General features: G+C 41.6%; 1 protein-coding gene across 2 annotated transcripts in view; it reads left to right on the top strand.

The window, feature by feature from the left end:
• Positions 1-27485, top strand: part of LOC311111698 (protein arginine N-methyltransferase 3-like) — a 133757-nt gene that overhangs the window by 75130 nt on the left and 31142 nt on the right. For both annotated transcript variants that reach the window (XM_084154492.1, XM_084154493.1), the window contains 2 exons: positions 9257-9444; positions 12740-12826. In XM_084154492.1, the coding sequence (XP_084010618.1) occupies positions 9257-9444; positions 12740-12826 (275 nt within the window). The remainder of the gene's footprint in view (positions 1-9256; positions 9445-12739; positions 12827-27485) is intronic.

Genomic DNA, 27485 nt, shown 5'->3' with positions numbered 1-27485 from the left:
CTTCCTTAGTTGTTAAATCTAAAGGCACAACCTAGATTCGAGCCATTGTCTTAAGTAGGTTAACTTGTTATTACTCCAACTTTGTGAAAGTGACAAGCTGACACATATTCATTTTCGTGAAAAACAACTTTATATCGCAGGAGTGATGTTGATTTGAATGTCTACACATGCGCAGTTCGGCACAAGACAACCTTTAGACCCGATGACGTGTTTCTATGCATGAGCTTAGCTAGCCAACGTCACCATGACATTGCCTACAAGTGTGATTGGGGATTTCTATTGGAGAAGCTGTTTTATCCTATCTTCATACTGTACTGACTTTGGCTTTATTGTTGTTGTGTTTTTACAGAAATGTTTGGTGATCGACTAGGAATGCCTTCGATTGCGATCGACCGGTTGGTGACCACTGGTCTGGGGTGTCTGAGATTATGGAGTTGATGTGTGTCATAACCAGCCTTTCAAAGCACTCCATGATTACAGATGTGAGTTCTACAGGGCAGTAGTCATTGTGGCAGGTAGCCTTAGAGTTATTGGGAAGAGAAATGATGGTGGTCAGCTTGAGACGTGGGGATTACAGACTGGGACAAGGAGAGGTTGAAAATGACGTGAATGTGCTTTCCAGCTGTTCTGCGCATGCTCTGAGAACGCACCCTGGAATACCGTTCGGCCCTGCGGCCTTACAAGTGTTGACCTGATTAAAAACCTTACTCACGTCGGCCTCTGAGAGCGTGATCACCCAGTCCCCTGGGTCACGGCTCGGTGCTGTTTTTGTCGAAGTGCGCATAAAATGCATTGAGTTCGTGTGGTAGAGAGGCATCGTTGGGCAGATCATTGCTGGGTCTTCCTTTGTAATCCGTAATGTACTGTAGCCCTGCCACATGCGTCAGAGCTTGTGTAATAGGATTCCACCTTGTTCCTATACTGAACAAAAATATAAACGCAACAAATAAAGTGTTGGTCCCATGTTTCATGAGCTGAAATAAAAGATCGCTGAAATTTTCCAGACGCACAAAAAGCTTATTTCTCTCAAATTTGTTTACATTCCTGTTAGTGAGCATTTCTCCTTTGCCAAGATAATCCATCCACCTGACAGGTGTGGTATATGAAGAAGCTGATTAACCCTTAGCCTACAATTTCCACGCCCCCGCGGAAATCAAATTAACAAAATACAATAATCCCCATCAAAATCCATCTGTTTAAACTAGAGATATCAGTTTTTTTGCATGTGCTGTGTCTCAATCCACCGCCCTGCCGATATCGCCCTTCCGCATCTGCGATGAAAGGTGGCAGAGCTAAAGCGGCATTTGTCAGACCATGAGACATCCCGAAAATCAGTCTTCTAACAAAAACGTCTGTAGCGTCCGAAAGGTTTAACCTACAAATTAGCTATTTGATCCTTGGTATGACGATCTTAAAACAATTGCATATGTTAGCTTAGAACTGCGTCGTAAACTACTTCAGTGGGCTAATGCTCACCTTCGATGGCTACTGGCACGCTGGAGAAGTGTGCTCTTCACGGATGAATCCCGGATTCAACTGTACCGGGCAGATGGCCCGTGTAGGCGAGGGGTTTGCTGATGTCAACGTTGTGAACAAAGTGCCCCATGGTGGCGGTTGGATTATGGTATGGGCAGGCATAAGCTACGGACAACAAACACAATTGCATTTTATCGATGGCAATTTGAATGCACAGAGATACTGTGATGAGATCCTGAGGCCCATTGTTGTGCCATTCATCCGCTGCCATCACCTCATGTTTCAGCATGATAATGCACGGCCCCATGTCGCAAGGATCTGTAAACAATTCCTGGAAGCTGAAAATATCCCAGTTCTTCCACGGCCTGCATACTCACCAGACATGTCACCCATTGAGCATTTTTGGGATGCTCTTGGTCGATGTGTTCCAGTTCCCGACAATATCCAGCAACTTCGCACAGCCATTGAAGAGGAGTGGGAGAACATTCCACAGGCCACAATCAACAGCCTGATCAACTCTATTCAAAGGAGATGTGTCGCACTGCATGAGGAAAATGGTCGTCACACCAGAAACTGAATGGTTTTCTGATCCACGTCCACTTTTTTTTAAGGTATCTGTGACCATCAGATGCATATCTGTATTCCCAGTCATGTGAAATCCATAGATTTGGGCCTAATGAATTCATTTCAATTGACTGATTCCCATATATGAACTGTAACTCAGTAAAATATTTTAAATTGTTGCATGTTGCATATATATTTTTGTTGAGTGTATATTGTCCTTTTATATTGTCCTTAGTGGCACTTCTTGTACTTGTTCGTGTCCTCAGCCGTAGCCTCGGCGTTGGCTGCGATAGTCTTACAGTGGGGAAAAAAAGTATTTAGTCAGCCACCAATTGTCCAAGTTCTCCCACTTAAAAAGACGAGAGGCCTGTAATTTTCATCATAGGTACACGTCAACTATGACAGACAAAATGAGGAAAAAAAATCCAGAAAATCACATTGTAGGATTTTTAATGAATTTATTTGCAAATTATGGTGGAAAATAAGTATTTGGTCAATAACAAAAGTTTCTCAATACTTTGTTATATACCCTTTGTTGGCAATGACACAGGTCAAACGTTTTCTGTAAGTCTTCACAAGGTTTTCACACACTGTTGCTGGTATTTTGGCCCATTCCTCCATGCAGATGTCCTCTAGAGCAGTGATGTTTTGGGGCTGTCGCTGGGCAACACAGACTTTCAACTCCCTCCAAAGATTTTCTATGGGGTTGAGATCTGGAGACTGGCTAGGCCACTCCAGGACCTTGAAATGCTTCTTACGAAGCCACTCCTTCGTTGCCCGGGCGGTGTGTTTGGGATCATCGTCATGCTGAAAGACCCAGCCACGTTTCATCTTCAATGCCCTTGCTGATGGAAGGAGGTTTTCACTCAAAATCTCACAATACATGGCCCCATTCATTCTTTCCTTTACACGGATCAGTCGTCCTGGTCCCTTTGCAGAAAAACAGCCCCAAAGCATGATGTTTCCACCCCCATGCTTCACTGTAGGGATGGTGTTCTTTGGATGCAACCCAGCATTCTTTGTCCTCCAAACACGACGAGTTGAGTTTTTACCAAAAAGTTCTATTTTGGTTTCATCTGACCATATGACATTCTCCCAATCCTCTTCTGGATCATCCAAATGCACTCTAGCAAACTTCAGACGGGCCTGGACATGTACTGGCTTAAGCAGGGGGACACGTCTGGCACTGCAGGATTTGAGTCTCTGGCGGCATAGTGTGTTACTGATGGTAGGCTTTGTTACTTTGGTCCCAGCTCTCTGCAGGTCATTCACTAGGTCCCCCCGTGTGGTTCTGGGATTTTTGCTCACCGTTCTTGTGATCATTTTGACCCCACGGGGTGAGATCTTGCGTGGAGCCCCAGATCGAGGGAGATTATCAGTGGTCTTGTATGTCTTCCATTTCCTAATAATTGCTCCCACGGTTGATTTCTTCAAACCAAGCTGCTTACCTATTGCAGATTCAGTCTTCCCAGCCTGGTGCAGGTCTACAATGTTGTTTCTGGTGTCCTTTGACAGCTCTTTGGTCTTGGCCATAGTGGAGTTTGGAGTGTGACTGTTTGAGGTTGTGGACAGGTGTCTTTTATACTGATAACAAGTTCAAACAGGTGCCATTAATACAGGTAACGAGTGGAGGACGGAGAAGCCTCTTAAAGAAGAAGTTACAGGTCTGTGAGAGCCAGAAATCTTGCTTGTTTGTAGGTGACCAAATACTTATTTTCCACCATAATTTGCAAATAAATTCATAAAAAATCCTAGAATGTGATTTTCTGGATTTTTTTTCTCAATTTGTCTGTCATAGTTGACGTGTACCTATGATGAAAATTACAGGCCTCTCTCATCTTTTTAAGTGGGAGAACTTGCACAATTGGTGGCTGACTAAATACTTTTTTTCCCCTCTGTATATGCGATAGCCCTGTCTTTTATCTTAGCACCAACCTCTGTGTTAATGCAGGGCTTTTGTTTGGGGAAGCAGCGAACCTTCATTGTGGGGACAACGTCGGCGATGCATTTCCTAATGAAGCCGGTGATGGAGGTGGTTAGCTCGTCAGTGCTATAGGCGAAGTTCCGGAACATATTCCATTCAGTGCTAGCAAAACAGTCTTGTAGCATAGCCTCCGAAACGGAGGACCATTTCTCAATGGAGCACATCACGGGTACTTCCTGTTTGAACTTCTGCTTGTAAATAGGAAGCAGCAGTATAGAGTCATGATCTGATTTGCTAAAGGGGGGATGATGGAGGGCTTTGTATACTTGCTTGTGGGTAGAGTAACAGTGGTCTAGGACTTTATCGCCCCTAGTTGCGAAGGAGACGTGTTGATGGAAGTTGGGCATTAATTGTCTTAATGTCGCGGAATTAAAATCACCAGGAACAAGGAAGCAGCCTCCGTGTTCATGGTTTACTTCTTGTTTATAGCCTCGTACAGTTCGTTAAGTGCCATCTTGTTGTTTTTATTGTCCTGAGGTGGAATATATACAGCAGTCACAATAACAGATTGTGTTGTTTTGTTGTTTTATGTTGTATTACAGGAACTTGATGGATTTTGTTCATGAGATGCAGCATAAAACATAGTAAAGCAAATGTGGAAAAACATTTTGACACCTTTTAAGGTGTTTCCTAACACATTTTGATCTAATTATTAGTATTTAGGAATGTTTCAATTAAAACAAATTCAGAATTATGGTAGTATGACGTGTTTTAGTTGCATAAATTAGTATGACCAAATTAAAAGATAACAAAAAGAATGGTATCTTAATCTTAATGGTACTGTGAGTTTGGTTCAAATGTTACAAAATGTACGTTCCACTTTAACTGTAGTTTGTCCGTTTTCATTTAAATTCATTTAAAAAAAAAATTGCATTGTAAATTCTACATGTTTACAAGATCTCATCTGTTGAAGCATTCTTGCCATCCTACCCAACTACATACTACTGTTTTCCTGTCATCTTTCCTTTCTTTTTAAAATAATGTGCATGTATCCATTTGCAGAACCAAAGCATTGAAAAAAAACAATCCATGGTTGTCAGGAGTTCACTATTTTTCTCAGCACTGACTGTGTACACATGGTATATGGTTTCTCGTCCATGGATTTCACAATGAGTTCTACAGTGGACAGCACTACGAGACATTTTGCTGTCCGTAGCTTCCCGCCAGTCAGTGTGTGTGCGTGTGTCATATACAGTCTACTCTTTGAGATTGTGTTTGTGAAGGTAGGTTATTCTGTGACAACTTTGTAGTGGTTATATGTCTTTCTTAAATTCTAGCACTTTAGCAAATGGCTGTAATGTCCCTCCACGGCGGGAACAGCCATGGCCCCAAGCGCTTCAGCCTCAGCCAAATCACCAAGCCGATTAACCACTCAGATAAACACATTTTAGATGTTTAACGTTTACAAAACACATTAAGACTCATGTTTAATGTTCATTTCAAATTCATGGTTTAATGTTTATAGAATACGTTCAGATGGGGTTTAATGTCTTAGTATTTTTGTGAGCCTGGTTTGGCTCTGTGGCTGTATCGAGGTGAATTACTCCCTTGATTTGTAGGAATGTGTTTTTAAAAAGAAAACTTTTTAAATACTTAAAAAATAGATTCTACAACAAGCATGTTTTGTATTTCTGTCCCAGTCATAAACATGAGTCGCAAACAAGGTCATTATTGACAGAAAGTGTAAAAAGTAGGACAGAGCGGCCATAAGGGTCTGGTATTTGATGGATATCCTCGTTACTGGTGCTTTATGAAATGGATGCCGAGTCCCACACCCACAGCAACTAGGACACCAGAGTCTCTTATAATGGGGTTTCAATCTGAGAGTGAAATTCATGTCAAATGTGTTTCGTACTGTTAGGGTAATGTTTGCAATAACTTCCTTTCCTCTTTTGTAACTGGTATGAGAAATTGGTAAACATATGGTAAGCTAAATATGGTAACAAGTAATCAAATCTAGTCAAATCCATGATTACTGTTGTACCTGCCTCATAACCTGATATACAGTATACAGTACCCTTAAAAAACAACAACAAAAAAACATTTCCCACCATAAAGAGATAGTGTAAAGGTCAATTTCAATCAGGCGTGTCGGGGTATGAGCCCCAGATCCTGACTCTTCAGGATTTCCCACACAACACCAGACTAGCAATTTATATCAGTATGATTAAAGGTCCCGATCGTGCACGCAACCGCAGCGTTGATAGCAAGTCAGGAATTCAGATTCAGCAGTGGAATCAGGGGGAAAAGGCATCCAACTCAAAGCCAGACTCCTCAGAACTCTTAATTAATAAATAAGTGACATAGTCGCCCAGTGTCTGACCAATATAAATGTGCCTTTTAGCTTTCTGTCGTTTTAGATCACACACTGTGGTGGTCATCTCCACCATAGACTGAGGCTGTGTCCGAAATGTATCTTGCCTTCTACTTACTAAAACTACATACTGTGTACTAATAGTGCTACAGTGGGTATAGAAAGTCACCACCCCCTTTCAAAATGTTCACCTTTTGGTGCCTTACAGCCTGAAATGAAAACACATTAAATCAAACTATTTCCGGCATTATTTACACACAGTAACCAACAATATCCAAGTAAAAAAAAATCAAAAAAACTTTGACAATTAATTACAAGTAAAACAGTAAAATACCCTATTTGGATAAGTGAACACCCCCCCTTAGAATTGCAATTGCAAACTTGCTGAGGTATAACCAACCACCTTCCAGATCACAAATCAAGCTAATTGGCTTCCATCTGTGATCAATTGTAGTGACTTTGATGTGTTCAGAATAAAAACAGTTGTTCATAGAGGACTCCACTGCTTAGTAGCGCAATTCAAAGCAAAAAATCCACTATGGGCGGAAAGGTACTTTCAAAAGATCTACGAAATAAAGTTGTGGAAAGGCACAAGTCAGGGGATGGATATAAAACGATTTCAAAGGCTTTGTTTATCCCTCAGAGCACAGTTAAGACCATTATTAAGAAGTATAAGACGTATGGCACCACCCAGACCCTGCATAGATCAGGCCGTCCCTCCGAACTGGATGTCCGGGCAAGGAGTAGACTGATCAGAGAGGCTACCAAGAAGCTAATGGCGACTTTGAAGGAGCTTCAGGCCTTTATGGCAAAGACTGGTCAATGTGTGCATGTGACCACAATATCACAAGTGCTCCACAAATCTGGCAAGAAAAAAAAGCCACATCAAGTCTCGTTTGAGCTTTGCCAAAATGCACATTGTAGATTCCGAGGCCAAGTGGCAAAATGTGCTGTGGTCAGATGAGACCAAAATTTAACTTTTTGGCCTGAACGCAAAACGATATGTCTGGCGAAAACCCAATACATCTTTCCACCCAAAGAACACCATGCCTACAGTAAAGCACGGCGGTGGCAGCATCCTGTTGTGGGGGTGTTTCTCTTGTCAGGATAGAAGGGAAAATGGGCAGTGCAAAATACCAACAGATTATTGAGGAGAACCTGCAGCCCTCTGCCAGGAAGTTGAAAATGGGAAGATGGTTCACGTTTCAACATGACAATGACCCAAAACACACCGCCAAAGCAACCGTACAGTGGCTGAAGGACAAGAAGGTGAATGTCCTTGAGGGGCCTAGTAAGAGCCCCGACCTAAATCCCATCGAGAATCTGTAGAATGACTTGAAGAGTGCAGTCCATGAGCGGTCACCATGCAATTTGACTGAGCTTGATCAATTCTGCAAGGAAGAATAGGCAAATATTGCACAGTCTAGGTGTGCAAAGTTAGTAGAGACGTAATTCAAGCAAAAGGTGGTTCCACCAAGTATTAACTCAGCGGGGTGTTCACTTATCCAAATAGGGTATTTTACTGTTTTAATTGTAATACATTTTCAGAGTTTTTTCAATTTTTATTTTTTTACCTGGATATTGTGAGTTACTGTGTGTAAATAATGCTGGAAAAAGTTTGATTTTATGTGTTTTCATTTTAGGCTGTAAAGCAACAAAAGGTGAACATTTTGAAAGAAGGTGGTGACTTTCTATACCCACTGTAAATACTATTTAGAATGTACTGTTTAGTAAAATGTATGCAGTAATCAACAAATATCAACATACAAGGCTCACCCATGAGACTGCGTAATCGAATGCGCAATTGCATTGTTTTCCGCCATTCGTTAATTTTGGTACAGCCTGTCCCCTTATCTGATTGTCAGCTGTTGTCAAACTAAATAAGATTTTCTTCCTCAATAGCATGCAGCAGATTTGTACTATATTAAAAGCCGAAATGAGTATGGCATCCTGGAATTAAAAGCATACAACATTTTTGAAATGTCACATAGTATAAAACGTTCTATTTTCGCATACCCAAACGGCCTACTATTTAGGATGCAAGTACGGGTATCTGGATTTGGCCATATATCTCCACTCCCTCCCCTATAGGAATGGGCACGGTTAATCGAAAATCAGGAGTGATTGTTTTGTTTTCAAGCTCATTTTCTATCTCATGGGCTATGGTTTATGGGTTGCGTTTTACATGAAAAGGCATTTTAGTATCATAGCGCATTTTCCCCACTTCAAATAGCGATTAGCCTAGTACATGTACGAACCAACAGAGGGTCCACAACACAAGAAACAGATCAATGCAAAACACTCAGAATCAGTTCTATGATGGCGAACAGCAGACTCTTTCACTGTTAGCCTAAGCTACTATTAGTCAAAAACTACCGATATAACACCTTGAAAACAACAGCACATTGTCTGCTGTTGTGGCATTTTGTGGCATTCTGATTGGTGAGGAGTGTAGAGGATTTCTGTATCTCTTTTTCTTATTTTTGACTATCCGAAAAGAATAGTGAAATAATTTCAAATGCCCATCCCTACTCGCCTATCAATCTTCTCCTCTATTACATTTTAGTCATTTAGCAGACGCTCTTATCCAGAGCGACTTACAGTTAGTGAATACATATATATTTTTTTATACTTGCCCCCCGTGGGAATCGAACCCACAACCCTGGCGTTGCAAACGCCATGCTCTATCAACTGAGCTACATCCCTGCCGGCCATTCCCTCCCCTACCCTGGACGACGCTGGGCCAATTGTGCGCCGCCCATGAGTCTCCCGGTCGCGGCCGGCTGCGACAGAGCCTGGATTCGAACCAGGATCTCTAGTGGCACAGTTTGCACTGCGATGCAGTGCCTTAGACCACTGCGCCACTCTTCTCTATGTTCAGTCTATCCATACATCTCACCCTCTTACTCTCTTTTTAGTCTACCCAGATCGTTGCACCATCAGCCTGGCTGCAGTGGGCGACACGGAGAAGCACCAGGGCCGTATTGCATTCTGGGATGACGTATACGGGTTCAAGATGGCGTGCATGAAGAAGGCCGTGGTGCCAGAGGCCGTGGTGCAGGTCCTCAAACCAGACACACTCATCTCTAAGCCTGCAGTCATACAGGTACACACACACACACACACACACACACACACACACACACACACAAGGTATATAGAAAGGAAAAAGGTTACAGAAATAGTGGGTGTAGAGGGGGAATACAGAGCAAGGGAGAGAAAGTTAGTCGTAAAGAGAGATCGGTCCCTGGAGGCAGGTTGTTGTGTGTGTGTGTGTGTGTGTGTGTGTGTGTACGTGTGTCAGAGCTGTAGCACTGGGTGAGTGATAAGTCTAATCCTTGTTTAAGTTCCTCTTTAGGAAACTTCATTATTCTCTCCCCCCTGCAGATGGAGAGGCGCTCGCTGAGCTGATGGAGAAAACACACACACACTGCAGAGAGACTACACATACACACATACACCGCAGGGAGAGTACAACACACTCACTAATACATACATATTACAAGCACAATCATCCTCACAGATCCTGCACTTATATACACACACATTGCGCTTCCTAATGGACTTTCTACATCACACACACAAATGAGAGCATTGATTCCTTTTTAAAACCATTTTTGATCATATTCTCTGTCATTTCCGTGGACGCTCCTTCCTCTACCCATCCTCCATTTTGTTAAGTAGCATGTTCTTTCCCACGTCTCTTCCATGATGAATGAGCGGAGCAGGTGAAATAATGGAATTTGAATCCTCTAATCGATAGTTTCTCCCCTCCAGTGGAAAATGGACAGCTCCCCCTCAGCCCAAATTGCATGGATTCTCGTCCATTGCCTCCCTCTGATACGATCCAATAACATTCCATTAAGGATGGTCAGAATGGCGTAAAATTAAGCGCCTGTCTCTCAGGGAATTGCAAATCCCTGTTAAAACAGTTATGGCTTTTTTCCTCTCACAATGTTAAGGAATGTGTTTTAGAAAGTGAAATTGAAAAGGGGTGTAAAACCGTCCCTAGTTGTGTAATGTACAGTACCAGTCAAAAGTTTGGACACACCTACTCATTCAAGGGTTTTTCTTATTTTTTATTTTATTTTTTACATTGTGGAATGATAGTGAAGACATAAAAACTATGAAATAACACATATGGAATCATGTAGTAACCAAAAAAGTGTTAAACAAATCAAAATATATTTTATATTTGACATTCTTCAAATAGCCACCCTTTGCCTTGATGACTGCTTTGCACACTCTTGGCATTCTCTCAACCAGCTTCATGAGGAATGCTTTTCCAACAGTCTTGAAGGAGTTCCCACATATGCTGAGCACTTGTTGGCTGCTTTTCCTTCACTCTGCCGTCCGACTCATCCCAAACCATCTCAATTGGGTTGAGGTCTGTGGATTGTGGAGGGCAGGTCATCTGATGCAGCACTCCATCACTCTCCTTCTTGATCAAATAGCTCTTACACAGCCTGGAGGTGTGTTGGGTCATTATCCTGTTGAAAAACAAATGATAATCCCTCTAAGCCCAAATCGGATGGGATGGCGTATCGCTGCAGAATGCTGTTGTAGCCATGCTGGTTAAGTGTGCCTTGAATTCTAAATAAATCACACAGTGTCACCAGCAAAGCACCCCCACACCGTAACACCTCCTCCTCCATGCTTTACGGTGGGAACTACACATGCGGAGATCATCCGTACACCCACACCGTCTTACAAAATTCTCAAATTTGGACTCCAGACCAAAGGACAGATTTCCACCGGTCTAATGTCCATTGCTCGTGTTTCTTGGCCCAAGCAGGTCTCTTCTTCTTATTGGTGTCCTTTAGTAGTGGTTTCTTTGCAGCAATTTGACCATGAAGGCCGGATTCACACAGTCCCCTATGAACAGTTGATGTTGAGATGTGTCTCTTACTTGAACGCTGTGAAGCATTTATTTGGGCTGCAATTTCTGATGCTGGTAACTCTAATGAACTTATCCTCTGCAGCAGAGGTAACTTTGAGTCTTCCATTCCTGTGGCGGTCCTCATGAGAGCCAGTTTCATCATAGCGCTTGATGGTTTTTGAGACTGCACTTGAAGAAACTTTCAAAGTTCTTGAAATGTTGCGTATTGACTGACCTTCATGTCTTAAAGTAATGATGCTGTCATTTCTCTTTGCTTATTTGAGCTGTTCTTGCCATAATATGGACTTTGTCTTTTACCACCCCTACCTTGTCACAACACAACTGATTGGCTCAAACTCATTAAGAAGGAAATACATTTTACAAATTAACTTTTAAGAAGGCACACATTCCAGATTACTATCTCATGAAGCTGGTTGAGAGAATGCCAAGAGTGTGCAAAGCTGTCATCAAGGCAAAGGGTGGCTATTTGAAGAATCTCAAATATAAAATATATTTTGATTTGTTTGACACTTTTTTGGTTACTACATGATTCCATGTGTTATTACATAATTTTGATGTCTTCACTATTATTCTACAATGTCAAATATTTTAAAATATAAAGAAAAACTCTTGAATGACTAGGTGTGTCCAAACGTTTGAGTGGTAGTGTATGTCGTGGCAAAATTACAACTTTTGTTATGCACATGCGCTGTATGAGCCTTAAACCTGTACATTTCCACTGCCTGTTTGAAGCTCTTGTAAGAAGGAGCTGGTATTTTTCCACTCTGCCTCTGTTCAACTTAGTCACACGGTCAAGACAAAGACCCTCTGAGAGTGACCACAGTGTCTCAGCCCATCCTGTTTCTTCTCATATCTTTCAAGGGCACAGCTGTGTGGAGATATGAGGTGTACAGAGGCTGGCTTGAACAGAGAGGTGTAACGGAACTAACGTTATCAATTGTTTGTGCGCTATGACCCAATACACATAGCCACAAGAAGAAAACAAGGTAGCTTATGATGCCTTGAGCTGCCGGGGAGGGGTGAAACCAGCCATGACAAAGCATTTGTAGGTCCACTATATAAGACATTTCCTGTTTGTGGGGCTCTCAACTAATCACCTACGGGTGGTACGTTGACCAGCTCCATTATTGCAATAATTAACCGATATTAAATAAAGATGATTGTTTGAAGAAATGACAAAGTCTCTCTCACTTGGTTAGAATTTCCATGACATGTACAAACTTTTTTTAAGCATGTATGTCCTTTGTTGGGGGTCAATCCTCTTGTTTTGGCCTCTGTTGTGGTAAGTATTCTGTTTTTGGGGAATTGTATTCAAGAACAGGGGGAATGCAATCACCTTGAGTACAAGTGCTTAGTTGTCTTGTATCGCTGATACTTCACTGTTCTTCTGTTTCTTGCTTGAAAAGACCAAAAGCGTGTTCTAATTTCCTGGTTTGTTTGATTACAGAATGTGAAAGTGTGAGTGTGTATTGATCATATGTTTGTGGACTCCTCTCCCCAGGGGATCGATTGTAACGCAGTGTGTCTCTCCGAGCTGGAGTTTACGTCAGACTTCTGCCTAAAGATAACAGACAGCACAGACTGCACGGTGAGTCGCGCACGTATACACACACACACACACACACACACACACACCTAACTCAATCTTCTGAGTTAATCAAGGCTGTCAGCTGTGAGGATTGATCACAGGTGTGGTGATAAATGGAGCCGGCTAATTGGCTAGGAAGGGTCAGGTGGGTGGGACACCAATGTGATTGATAGACAATCCTCCTGATCCCCAGGTGTGGCTGACTACATGCATGTTGCGTCGCGTGTGAAGGGAGTTTTCACACCAGGGAGATTGTGTTACGTACGGGGTGTGTTCTTTCTGTACCTTAAATATAAACATTTAATGCATATTTAATATTTATGTTAAATATGTACATTTTGGTGCCTTCTCCAATTTCTAATTAGGTCAAAACTACAGTGGGGTGGTGGACATTTGGGTCATGTTAAATATGGCACAACTTGGCATTTTGCAGCAGTAATTGAGCGCTCTTATAGGACAAGTTCAGGTAGTACTTAAACCCAAAATACATCGAGGTGTGCTGCAATGTGGCTGACCCTGAGCCTCTCATGGGGGTGTTGGGGGGAAAAGGCAGAAGGAAAATGTACATTCTAACCAAATGGCGTATCCAAATAAAGAATCTAACACTAACAGCTCTAACACACCTGATAAAACTGGTCTGATAGTGATAACCATTCTTTTTTACAATTTTTACATTTGCGTTAGTGCTGCAGTGGAGCAAAAGCCCACACTTCCAGTCGCTTTCAGGACCGGAGTCAGAGACCCCTTGTTTAAATCTTCTCCGTAACCAATCTTAGGCACTAGGCTATACTTCACTCTGTACGGTGAACTATCATCCACCTATCATCTAGTCTATTCTGGACGGTGCTGGCAGGCACTCACACCGCGGCTCTTCACCATGTCTCCCGCTCCTCTGGGAAGCTCACAGACTGATCGGCATAGGGCTCTGGTCAAAAGCAGTGCACTGTAAAGGGAATAGGGTTTCATTTGCGAAACACAAACGGAGAGAGAAAATATAGAGCAGAAATAGCCCTGGTGGACTCCGGCAAGTGATTTGTCTTTGGTGGCCCATTGTATTCTGAGAGCATTGTGCAGTGTGGCACCAGTGTCTCTCTCCACTATTTTAATAGTTCATCAATAGCTGGTTATTATCTGCCTCTGCTCTCAGTCGGCCCCGTGGATCTAATGGAATTTGTAAACATCCTCACATTTGTCCTGTCTTCTCTCTGCAACATAATTGAAAATATCCACCTTGGAATGTGGATTACCTGTTCTAGGTTTAGAGCCTGGTGCAATGAGAAATGTGACCGACCGCCTTGAATCGGTCTTATGTAGCAAAATTTGAAATGTGTTTTTTACATTGGATGAAAGTTGAGACTCAGAGCTACAAAATGGTATATCTTACACTGCATTTGAGGAACAATTGGAAAGTAATTCTGGTTTGAAAGTTGATAAGCATGGAGTTTGCAACGCCAGGGTTGTGGGTTCGTTTCCCACGGGGGGCCAGTATGAAAATGTATGCACTCACTAACTGTAAGTCGCACTGGATAAGAGCGTCTGCTAAATGACTAAAATGTAAATTATGTAATAAACTTGTAACCCCCCTTTTTGAGGAAAATGGCCCTTGAATGTTTTGGGACACCTACTGGAGAGCTCTTTTGTCTACACCCATTCAGCATTGTTCACACCCTCTTAAGCCTTAGCCCCACCCATCTCTTTAAGGATTCACATGTGAGGTCATGTGCTAAAGGTCATGTACAGTCGTGGTCAAAAGTTTTGAGAATGACACAAGTATTGTTCTTCACAAAGTTTGCTGCTTCAGTGTTTTTAGATATTTTTGTCCGACGTTACTATGATATACTGAAGTATAATTACAAGCATTCCATAAGTGTCAAAGGCTTTTATTGACAATTACATTACGTTTATGCAAAGAGTCAATATTTGCAGTGTTGACCCTTCTTTTTCTAGACCTCTGCAATCCGCCCTGGCATGTGTCAATTAACTTCTGGGCCACATCCTGATTGATGGCAGCCCATTCTTGCATAATCAATGCTTGGAGTTTGTCAGAAGTTGTGAGTTTTTGTTCGTCCACCAGCCTCTTGAGGATTGACCACAAGTTCTCAATGGGATGAAGGTCTGGGGAGTTTCCTGGCCATGGACCCAAAATGTCGATGTTTTGTTCCCCGAGCTACTTAGTTATCACTTTTGCCTTATGGCAAGGTGCTCCATCATGCTGGAAAAGGCATTGTTCGTCACCAAACTGTTCATGGATGGTTGGGAGAAGTTGCTCTCAGAGAATGTGTTGGTACATTTACATTTACGTCATTTAGCAGACGCTCTTATCCAGAGCGACTTACAAATTGGTGCATTCACCTTATAGCCAGTGGGATAACCACTTTACAATATGTATATACAGTGGGGGAAAAAAGTATTTAGTCAGCCACCAATTGTGCAAGTTCTCCCACTTAAAAAGATGAGAGAGGTCTGTAATTTTCATCATAGGTACACGTCAACTATGACAGACAAAATGAGGAAAAAAAAATCCAGAAAATCACATTGTAGGATTTTTAATGAATTTATTTGCAAATTATGGTGGAAAATAAGTATTTGGTCAATAACAAAAGTTTCTCAATACTTTGTTATATACCGTTTGTTGGCAATGATACAGGTCAAACGTTTTCACAAGGTTTTCACACACTGTTGCTGGTATTTTGGCCCATTCCTCCATGCAGATCTCCTCTAGAGCAGTGATGTTTTGGGGCTGTTGCTGGGCAACACGGACTTTCAACTCCCTCCAAAGATTTTCTATGGGGTTGAGATCTGGAGACTGGCTAGGCCACTCCAGGACCTTGAAATGCTTCTTACGAAGCCACTCCTTTGTTGCCCGGGCGGTGTGTTTGGGATCATTGTCATTCTGAAAGACCCAGCCACGTTTCATCTTCAATGCCCTTGCTGATGGAAGGAGGTTTTCACTCAAAATCTCACGATACATGGCCCCATTCATTCTTTCCTTTACACGGATCAGTCGTCCTGGTCCCTTTGCAGAAAAACAGCCCCAAAGCATGATGTTTCCACCCCCATGCTTCACAGTAGGTATAGTGTTCTTTGGATGCAACTCAGCATTCTTTGTCCTCCAAACACGACGAGTTGAGTTTTTACCAAAAAGTTCTATTTTGGTTTCATCTGACCATATGACATTCTCCCAATCCTCTTCTGGATCATCCAAATGCACTCTAGCAAACTTCAGACGGGCCTGGACATGTACTGGCTTAAGCAGGGGGACACGTCTGGCACTGCAGGATTTGAGTCCCTGGCGGCGTAGTGTGTTACTGATGGTAGGCTTTGTTACTTTGGTCCCAGCTCTCTGCAGGTCATTCACTAGGTCCCCCCGTGTGGTTCTGGGATTTTTGCTCACCGTTCTTGTGATCATTTTGACCCCACGGGGTGAGATCTTGCGTGGAGCCCCAGATCGAGGGAGATTATCAGTGGTCTTGTATGTCTTCCATTTCCTAATAATTGCTCCCACAGTTGATTTCTTCAAACCAAGCTGCTTACCTATTGCAGATTCAGTCTTCCCAGCCTGGTGCAGGTCTACAATTTTGTTTCTGGTGTCCTTTGACAGCTCTTTGGTCTTGGCCATAGTGGAGTTTGGAGTGTGACTGTTTGAGGTTGTGGACAGGTGTCTTTTATACTGATAACAAGTTCAAACAGGTGCCATTAATACAGGTAACGAGTGGAGGACAGAGGAGCCTCTTAAAGAAGAAGTTACAGGTCTGTGAGAGCCAGAAATCTTGCTTGTTTGTAGGTGACCAAATACTTATTTTCCACCATAATTTGCAAATAAATTCATAAAAAATCCTACAATGTGATTTTCTGGAATTTTCTTTCTCAATTTGTCTGTCATGGTTGACGTGTACCTATGATGAAAATTACAGGCCTCTCTCATCTTTTTAAGTGGGAGAACTTGCACAATTGGTGGCTGACTAAATACTTTTTTTCCCCACTGTATATATTTATTTTTTATTTTTTTGGGGGGTGGGGTAAGGGGGGGTAGAAGGATTACTTTATCCTATCCCAGGTATTCCTTAAAGAGGTGGGGTTTCAAGTGTCTCCGGAAGGTGGTGAGTGACTCCGCTGTCCTGGAGTCTTGAGGGAGCTTGTTCCACCATTGGGGTGCCAGAGCAGCGAACAGTTTTGACTGGGCTGAGCGGGAACTGTGCTTCCGCAGAGGTAGCGGGGCCAGCAGGCCAGAGGTGGATGAACGCAATGCCCTCGTTTGGGTGTAGGGACTGATCAGAGCCTGAAGGTACGGAGGTGCCGTTCCCCTCACAGCTCCATTCTTTATTCATGGCTGTGTTCTTAGGCAAAATTGTGAGTGAGCCCACTCCCTTGACTGAGAAGCAACCCCACACATGAATGGTTTCAGGATGCTTTACTGTTGGCATGACACAGGACTGATGGTAGCGCTCACCTTGTCTTCTCCGGACAAGCTTTTTTCCAGATGACCCAAACAATCGGAAAGGGGATTCATCAGAGAAAATGACTTTATCCCTGTCCTCAGCAGTCCAATCCCTGTACCTTTTGCAGAATATCAGTCTGTCCCTGATGTTTTTCCTGGAGTGAAGTGGCTTCCTCGCTGCCCTTCTTGACACCAGGCCATCCTCCAAAAGTCTTTGCCTCACTGTGCGTGCAGATGCACTCACACCTGCCTGCTGCCATTCCTAAGCAAGCTCTGCACTGGCGGTGCCCCGATCTCGCAGCTGAATCAACTTAAGGAGACAGTCCTGGCGCTTGCACCCTGAAGCCTTCTTCACAACAATTGAACCTCTCTCCTTGAAGTTCTTCATGATCCGATAAATTGTTGATTTAGGTGCAATCTTACTAGCAGCAATATCCTTGCCTGTGAAGGCCTTTTTGTGCAAAGCAATGATGACAGCACATGTTTCCTTGCAGGTAACCATGGTTAACAGAGGAAGAACAATGATTTCAAGCACCACCCTCCTTTTAAAGCTTCCAGTCTGTTATTCTAACTCAATCAGCATGACAGAGTGATCTCCAGCCTTGTCCTCGTCAACACTCTCACCTGTGTTAACGAGAGAATCACTGACATGATGTTAGCTGGTCCTTTTGTGGCAGGGCTGAAATGCAGTGGAAATGTTTTTTGGGGATTAAGTTCATTTTCATGGCAAAGAGGGACTTTGCAATTAATTGCAATTCATCTGATCACTCTTCATAACATTCTGGAGTATATGCAAATTGCCATCATAAAAACTGAGGCAGCAGACTTAGTGAAAATTTATATTTGTGTCATTCTGAAAACTTTTGACCACGACTGTAGTGTGGTAAAGATTAAGACTTAAAGTGGTAAAAGTAGTAGCCTACAATAAGGAAAAATGTCAGGTAAACAGAAAGTTTGCAGATAATAAAAAAAAATACATATTAGATGACGCTTACCCAGACACACTAAATTGAATGGTCATGTGAAAGAAATGCTTTAACCCCCAGTCACATCTTGCTAAGTGGATGGGTCTCTACAGAAGGTGTAATAGTAGCAATATCAAAAATAGATAGTGTCAATATAAAGAAAAAAATAACAAGTGTCAATGCCAGTAGAGAAATAATAAAATAATATACAGTATGTACAAGAACAATATCAGTGATACTGGTGATAGATGAGGTAGTTATATGCATACAATCAGGGGTAAAGTGGCTGAGCAGTAGGATAAAAAAATAAATAGTAGCAGCAGCGTATGTGTTAGGAGAGAGTCATGTGAATGTCCATAGAAGCACTGCAGATAGTGCTGATGACTGGGAACTCGCCACCAGTGATGAACTGGTCCGTCCGAACCACGCGTGAACAAGGGAATCTGTATTCGGAGAGTCTGTTTCTGTCCTGCCCTTGACTTTGGTGCAGGGCATGTGATGTCCATAGCCTCTTCGTCGCAAAACTCCCTGATCTTCTCAAAAAGATACGTTTGTCTAGCTGTGTCCAGTCCAGGTGGTGCTTGTACAGGCAGACCATCTATGGGAGGAAGGATGTCAGCGTTGCGCAGCAGCTGAAACCTGGTCCCGACTGAGTCCTAACGCTCCTTGGCGACAACAACACCAGGCTCCAGAGCATTGAAGCTTTAAAACAGGAAATAACAAACAAAACATTCCGAAGACATTACAACCTTGCATAACATCAATTCACCTCCCAAGTTTAGATAAGAAGAATAACCTCATACAATTAATGAAAATAATATTCACCTGAAGTGCTGGTACTGCTTGATCTGTGGCAGCGGCCTGAAGTACGGAGTCAGGTGTTGTTGCAAGCCATAGCTTTCCACCAGCACCGTACCATCCTCCAGTTCAACCAGCTGTGGGATGTTGACTCCTGTCACGGTGCTGTCCTTCACAACACAAGCAATCTTTGACAAAGTGTTCACTCTGGTGTTTCTGAAGCGCTGCTTGATGAGGCCAAAGCACTAGTCGGGGGCAAACTTGGTGATCCCTGTGATCAGGAAGTGAAGGTCCAGACTGTGGTGGAGCTTGTGCATGGTCCGCCAGGCACAATACCAGAGCACAAACTTGTTCTTGTTTTGGCCACTGCAGTTATCACAATTCAGACATGCCTTCATCAATCAAGTAGTTGACTTGTTGACTGGTGGAGGAGAGTCAGGCGTGTTCTACTGATGCTGAAAGACAAATTCCAGACACAACTATTTTAGCATTATTATACAATAGATAGCCGTAATCACCATCAGACACACCTGGCTAACTTGATGGGTCATGTAATCATCTGGTGAAGTCGAGTCTTTTGTTTAAACATGTAGCTAGCTGGCTAGCTAAACAATGAACCATAATCCCTATCCATAGAGTACTAGCAATACAAACCGACTGTCATAGCTAGCTAAAGTTAACCAAATAGGTTCAATGTTAGCTAGTTAGCTAGTAACATTAGGCTATAACTAGCAAAGCAAATGGCTTACTGAGATAGTATTACTACACAGATCATAAACGTGATGTTAGCTAGTGAGCCAGCCATCTAACGTCTGCTAGCTAGCTATCAGTACGCTTTAACTTGATGTCTTTTGTTTAGACATCTAGCTAGCTAGCTAAACAATTATCCATAATCCCAATCCATACAGTACTAGCAATACAAACCGATTGTCATAGCTAGCTAAAGTTAACCAAATAGGTTCAATGTTAGCTAGCTAACATTAGGCTATAACTAGCCATGCAAATGGATTGCTGAGATAATATTACTACACAGATCATAAACGTAATGTTAGCTAGTGAGCTAGCCATCTAACGTCAGCTAGCTAGCTAACAGTACGCTTTAATTTGGGGTCTTTTGTTTAGACATCTAGCTAGCTAAACAATAACTTGCAATGAAAACAACTTTCGGACAAAATTAGAAACGTATAATATCTGAAACTGTAGCTAGACTCTTACCCGTATACATGGATGAACGCTTCACTGTATTTATTTTTATTTATTTCACCTTTATTTAAGCAGGTAAGCCAGTTGAGAGCAAGTTCTCATTTACAACTGCGATCTGGCCAAGATAAAGCAAAGCAGTGCGATAAAAACAACAACTACACAGAGTTACATATGGGGTAAAACAAAACATACAGTCAATAACACAATAGAAAATCTATATAAAGTGTGTGCAAATGTAGTAAGTTATGGAGGTAAGGCAATAAATAGGCCATAGTGCAAAATAATTACAATTTAGTATTAACACTGGAGTGATAAATGTGCAGAAGAAGATGTGCAAATAGAGATACTGGGGTGCAAATGAGCAAAATAAATAACAATATGGGGATGAGGTAGTTGGGTGGGCTAATTACAGATGGGCTGTGTACAGGTGCATTGATCGGTAAGCTGCTCTGACAACTGATGCTTAAAGTTATTGAGAGAGATAAGAGTCTCCAGCTTCAGAGATTTTTGCAGTTCGTTCCAGTCATTAGCAGCAGAGAACTGGAAGGAATGGCAGCCAAAGTAGACTGCAACCCCTTTCATTTAATAAGACGTCCTGTGTCATTTCCGTTTTGTTTGTACAGCTTGCTTGGCCCGTTGTGTGAAGTCACTCTGGTTCACACTGACCGTGTGCAATGCCATAGGAATCATCAGGTCTTTCGCCCTCTCTGTCATGGATGCCATGGTTGCCCATAGTTTGAAGATGTAATCCGAAGACAAGTGTTTTATACAACAGCCTTCTGTGTTCTCTTTTCAACTCCCTCTGTATTTGCTATTAAACGGCAGAATTATATTAATCTCACAAAAATGTATGCACGCATGACTGTAAGTCGCTTTGGATAAAAGCGTCTGCTAAATGGCATATTATTATTTTTATTATCTCCTTATCATACTCTGCTTCTACCAGACATGCCACTGATTTCAAAACTCGGTCAACTTCTTCCGTGACAACAACACTGTTGATCGCTGCAACAACAATGTCTTCTTCAATGAAAATGTTTTTACCTAAATCAGGGATTTCCTCATCGTCTGATTCATTTTCAGAGTCAGAAAGAGTCACCATGGTACCGTCGTCCTCCTGAAAGTAGTCCATCACAACCTTTTCCCACTGACCTATCCAAAACTCATCTCTCGGCATGTCCAGCCCATTTATTATCTTAGCTAATCATGGCTAGCGGGAAGGTTCCTGTCTTTTCCTGTGGCTAAGCCAACTAGGCTCGTAATTTAACAACTTTATTTGTATTTACAGATGGCATACTAGTTTGTTATTAAGGCATATTAAAGTTCAAATGTTCCAGAAGGCATTTCTGCCAAAAAACGCATTTTGATAAAAAATAAACGTTAAAATGCTTCTCCTGGGAAGTCGTGACTTGCGACATATGCCTAGTTTCCTGAAACGAGTCACAAGTGAAACGAAAAATTATAGAATCGGGCAAAAAATTGTCATTTAAATCTCTCTTTTCAGTGCTTTTGTGTTAATTTTCGTGTAAAAAACATTGTCAGTCAGTGACTGAACATTTTACTGGAAATTTGACAATTAACAGAAAGGGTGGCTCTTGGGTCTGTGTTTGACCAGTATTTCACAGGGGTATTGTGGATAGTTTGTGGGAGTTTGATGACATTTCCCATAGACACTGGTCAGTTTTGTGTTTTCCCCCCTATGGGCTTAGGTTAGGATTTTAGAGGTGCTTAATCCTAGATCTATTGTTAACTTCTACCCTGCGGCTGGACCACGTGTGAGGTAGAGAATGGACCGTGTGTGCGTGTGTACGTGCATGTGTGTGAGAGGGAGCGTTCGTCCGCCGTGATGGAGCGCCTGCTTTTGTTCTCCTGTTGACAGTCCATTCATCAGCGATGCCTGCCTAACCTTGCATTAAATGAACAGCACAACCCCTGCGTCTGCGCCGCACACACAGAAGAGAAATACCCCCTCTCTCTCCCTCCCTCTGCCCCCCCCCCCCTTTTTACTCTCTCGCTCCTCCTTTCCTCGCACGTGTAGGCCCAGAAAACCTCTGTCAAAAATCATGGGGCATGCTTTAAAGGTTTTGCGTTGTTTTGTAGTCAGAAAGATATTATCTCAAGGGGTTGTCTTGTTTTTATTTATTTATTTATTTTTAAACTTCAGGTTAATTTCATTCAGACTTGTGGTTCAATATCTATGCAATAGCGTATAGTCCAGATACAACCAATTTTCCCCTTGGGGAGATAAAATAGTATTTATTTAACTTTTTAAGACTAGTTAATTTAGACTCGTTTTAAGACTTTTATTACTCCAAAGCCATTCTTTGCTGATAATATCCACTAGAGATCATTGTCCTGGTTGCTGTGAAAAAAGAATGTGATGCATTTTATTCCGAAGTTGAATTGGGGCAATAGATGAACACAAGAAGCCACAAAACTATCCCTCACTTCAAAAGCCTCATAAAGATCTGGGTTGGAAAGAGAAAGGGTTCTTATATTTTTTTATTCATTCGAACACCAGTTGAACACCACTGCTGAAGAGGTTGATGGAAACTCACTTTTGCTTGATTTGTCTTTCACCTGCTCTCCATCAAATTTAAATCGTATGGAAAAAGTGGCCTTCCAGTCAGAAAGAAGGTGCTCTCGGAAACTTCAAGGACATTTTGGAACACATTAATAATGTGGTTATTTGTCAGCATCACTCGTTGTCCCCCAGGTGACTGTCACACCAAACACCTTACCCCCTGGGTGCAGCCCCCATAACATAACACCCTGTGTGTTACTGAGTTTACAGTCGCCACTGCTGTTTGTGTATTACCAGAGTTTAGCTGGGCAGGAATGCAGGGCCTCAGAGTTCTACTTAACATCAGAGATGTGATTACCCCCCCCCCCCTTACTAATGACGAATTCCTGCTTGTCTAATTTCACAATTAGACTACACAATATATACAATACAACCCCCCAAAAAGTGTACTGAATTACATTTTCTCTAATTTTAGAGAGCTCAATACATCTCCTACCCAATATTTGCGAGATGGGGAAGTATGACTCATCCAGCTAATAGTGGTACAGGCAACAGTGTCAGATTGAATTCATGACAGGGGTTGCTTCCGGGTAGTACTCCAAAAAGAGCTGTAAAACAAGAATACCCATACCATGATGCAGCCATCACTATGCTTGAAAATATGGAGAGTGGTACTCAGTAATGTGTTGTATTGGATTTGCCCCAAACATAATACTTTGTATTCAGGACAAATAGTTAATTACTTTGCCACATTTATGCAGTATTAGTTTAGTACCTTGTTGCAAACTGGTTTGGAATATTTGTATTCTGTACAGGCTTCCTCTTTTAATTATGTCAATTAGGTTAGTATTATTGAGTAACTAGTGAGTGTGGAAGAGGTAAAAAAAAAAATGGTGTTCTATCAGCAATGACAAGTCACTGGGGTCTGACAACTTGGATGGAAAATTACTGAGGATAATAGCGGATGATATTGCCACTCCTATTTGCCATAGCTTCAATTTAAGCCTACTAGAATGTGTGTGCCCTCAGGCCTGGAGGGAAGCAAAAGTCATTCCGCTACCTAAGAATAGTAAAGCCCCCTTTACTGGCTCAAATAACCAAACAATCAGCTTGTTACGAACCCTTAGTAAACACTAACTGTAAGTCGCTCTGGATAAGAGCGTCTGCTAAATGACTAAAATGTAAATGTAAACATTTGGAAAAAATTGTGTTTGACCCGATACAATGCTATTTTACAGTAAACAAATTGACAACAGACTTTCAGCACGCTTATAAGGAAGGACATTCAACAAGCACGGCACTTACACAAATGACTGATGATAGACTGTGAGAAATTGATGATAAAAAGATTGTGGGAGCTGTTTTGTTAGACTTCAGTGTGGCTTTTGACATTATCGATCATAGTCTGCTGATGTGTTATGACTTTACACCCCCTGCTATATTGTGGATAAAGAGTTACCTGTCTAACAGAACACAGAAGGTGTTCTTTAATGGAAGTCTCTCCAACATAATCCAGGTAGAATCAGGAATTCCCCAGGGCAGCTGTCTAGGACACTTTTTTTTTTTTTTTTCAATCTTTACTAATGACATGCCACTGGCTTTGAGTAAAGCCAGTGTATCTGTGTGTGCGGATGACTCAACACTATACACGTCAGCTACTACAGTGAGTGAAATCACTGCAACACTTAACAAAGAGTTGCAGTTAGTTTCAGAATGGGTGGCAAGGAATAAGTTAGTCCTAAATATTTCTAAAACTAAAAGTATTGCATTTGGGACAAATCATTCACTAAACCCTAAACCTCAACTAAATCTTATAATAAATAATGTGGAAATTGAGCAAGTTGAGGTGACTAAACTGCTTGGAGTAACCCTGGATTGTAAACTGTCATGGTCAAAACATATTGATAAAACAGTAGCTAAGATGGGGAGAAGTCTGTCCATAAGTAAGCGCTGCTCTGCCTTTTCAACAACACTATCAACAAGGCAGGTCCTACAGGCCGTAGTTTTGTCGCACCTGGACTACTGTTCAGTCTTGCGTTCAGGTGGCACAAAGAGGGACCTCAGAAAATTACAAATGGCTCAGAACAGGCCGCACGGCTGGCCCTTAAATGTACAAGGAGAGCTAACATTAATAATATGCATGTAAATCTCTCATGGCTCAAAGTGGAGGAGAGATTGACTTAATCACTATTTGTTTTTGTAAGAAGTGTTGACATGCTAAATGCACCGAGGTGTCTGTTTTAAACTTGTAGCACACAGCTTGGACACCCATGCATACCCCACAAGAAATGCCACCAAAGGTCTCTTCGCAATCCCCAAGTCAAGAACAGACTATGCTTGTAACGCCAGGGTAGTGGGTTCGATCCCTGGGACCACCCATACGTAAAAATGTATGCACACATGACTGTAAGTCGCTTTGGATAAAAGCGTCTGCTAAATGGCATATTATTATTATTATTATTATTATTATATTATAGTACATAGAGCCATGGCTAAATGGAACTCTATTCCATATCAAGTAACTGATGCAAGCAGTAGAATCATATAAAAAAAAAAAAACAGATACAAATACACTTTATGGAACAGCGGGGACTGTGAAGAGACACACACACAGGCACAGACACATATACACATGATAAGACACGCACTCTACACACACGCACACATGGATTTTGTATTGTAGATATGTAATAGTAGAGTAGTGGCCTGAGAGAACACACTTAATGTGTTGTGAAAAGTGTTATGAAATGTAATGTCATGTAATATTTTAAATTGTATGTAACTGCCTTAATGTTGCTGGACCCCAGGAGGACCGTGTGGACCAATTTGGATAAGTCTCGAGAAGGGACAACAACATTTTGGAAAACAGTTTAATATCTGTTTATATTAAAGATGGTGGGCGATAGTGAGAACATCCTTACCTTTACAAAAATAATAAAGTTACATTTTTGATGTATTCACATCTCTCCCCAATGAACCTTTGTGAAAGGCTGTGTTAATCATTTCGAGCATTAGGACCTAATTGATTCCTAAATTGTAAATAGACCTATCCAGGTTATTTGCCTTTATTCATGCTATCCAATGCCCTTTTGAGTTCACTGAGAGAGATTTGGGTCTTCTAGAAAGGACTTAGTATGGTTTGGTGTGGATTTACCATCAGGGGTGTACAGTTATTTATAGAAGCGGGATAATCTTTGATTGATTAATATGGGTTCTGATAGTAATTCCCCTGTTTCAGACTCAATAGTTGCTGTATCAGCTAATTGATCATTACTGCGTAGCAGGTTGGCCAGTAAACGACTGGGACCATGGAAGTAATGGTTGAGTCTAACACGATGGATGGCAAATTCTGCTCTCTGTCTTATCAATATATTAAGTTCTGTCTTGACTTTGGAAAGAGTAATAGCTACCAGGTCTGAAAAGAGTTTGTTGAGAATGCTCTAACACGATTAACAACATTTCCAATTCTGATATCTTCTGTAATTGTGATTTATTCAACCCAGATGCAAATGCCAGTTGCTTTATTTTTTATAAAACCTTTGGTGACATCCCATAGAATCCGGGGGTCGTCAACTGAATTTGTATTGGTTATTATGGTTATTAATTTAGTTCAATTTCAAGTTGATCACAGAATGTAGGATTTTGTAGTAATGAAACGTTGAAATGCCATCTTGTGGCTCTTTTAGGAGATTTTTGACGTTGGCAGTAGTAAGTGGGTGGTCAGACAAACTCATATGTTGAATTTCTATTTTCTTGATTAAAGTAAATAGAGGTGTAGATAATAGTATGAAATTGCCTGTTTGAGTAGAAAGTGTACTCTTTTGGTTTAGGATTATGTGATCGCCAGGCATCAATGAGGTTGTAATCAAAGAGTATATGCTGGAGAGCCTTGGTTGCTTGTGGATTGTAGTTGGTCTTATTAGGTTTGTCCCACATGTCTGACCCAGTAACCAGATGGAATTCAGTTAATTCTAACAATATGATGTTCAGAGAATCAAAAAACGTAGGATCATATGAATTTGGAGCGTACACATTAATAAAGGCAATTTTCTTTCCATTATGGATACTTTTAAGGAAAGTGATTCTGCCTTCTTGGTTTATTATTAGTATTTGTATTTATTATGGATCCCCATTAGCTGCTGCCAATGCAGAAGATACTCTTCCTGGGGTCCAGCAAAATTAAGGCAGTTATACATTTTAAAAACATTACAATACATTCATAACAGATTTCACAACATATTAAGTGTGTGCCCTCAGGCCTCTACTCCACTACCACATATATATCTATAACACAGAATCCATGTGTACATGTGTGTATAGTGCGTATGTTATTGTGTCTTTCAGTTAGGGCTGGGACGATATCAGTATCGCGATACTTGTTAGTATCGTTGCAAGGAAACAAAACACAAAACTGATTTAACTTCTTTAGAAAAACAGCCCTAATGTTGGAAACAAACATCATTATGTTGTCCTCCAGAGCCACATATATTTATTTTCCAAGCTATAGCACCCAATATTGTACATACAGCAGGTTTTTAAAAGGACCAAAGAGTGTGGTCTGCTTCATGTTTTCATTTTTTGCCATGTAAAATATATTGTGATACTGGTATCGTCACAGCCCTACTTTGAATGCTAGGGTTGCGTTCCAAATTGCACCCTATTCCCTAGACAGTGTAGACATCATTTAATAGTTACCTTTTCTAGTGCCTATGTCCGCAATGAATCAACCCC

The sequence above is a fragment of the Coregonus lavaretus genome (assembly GCF_964263955.1).
Source record: "Coregonus lavaretus genome assembly, chromosome: 37".
NCBI classification, from domain to species: Eukaryota; Metazoa; Chordata; class Actinopteri; order Salmoniformes; family Salmonidae; genus Coregonus; species Coregonus lavaretus.
The sequence above is the reverse complement of the archived record's forward strand: the minus strand, read 5'-3'. Positions and strand labels throughout refer to the sequence as shown.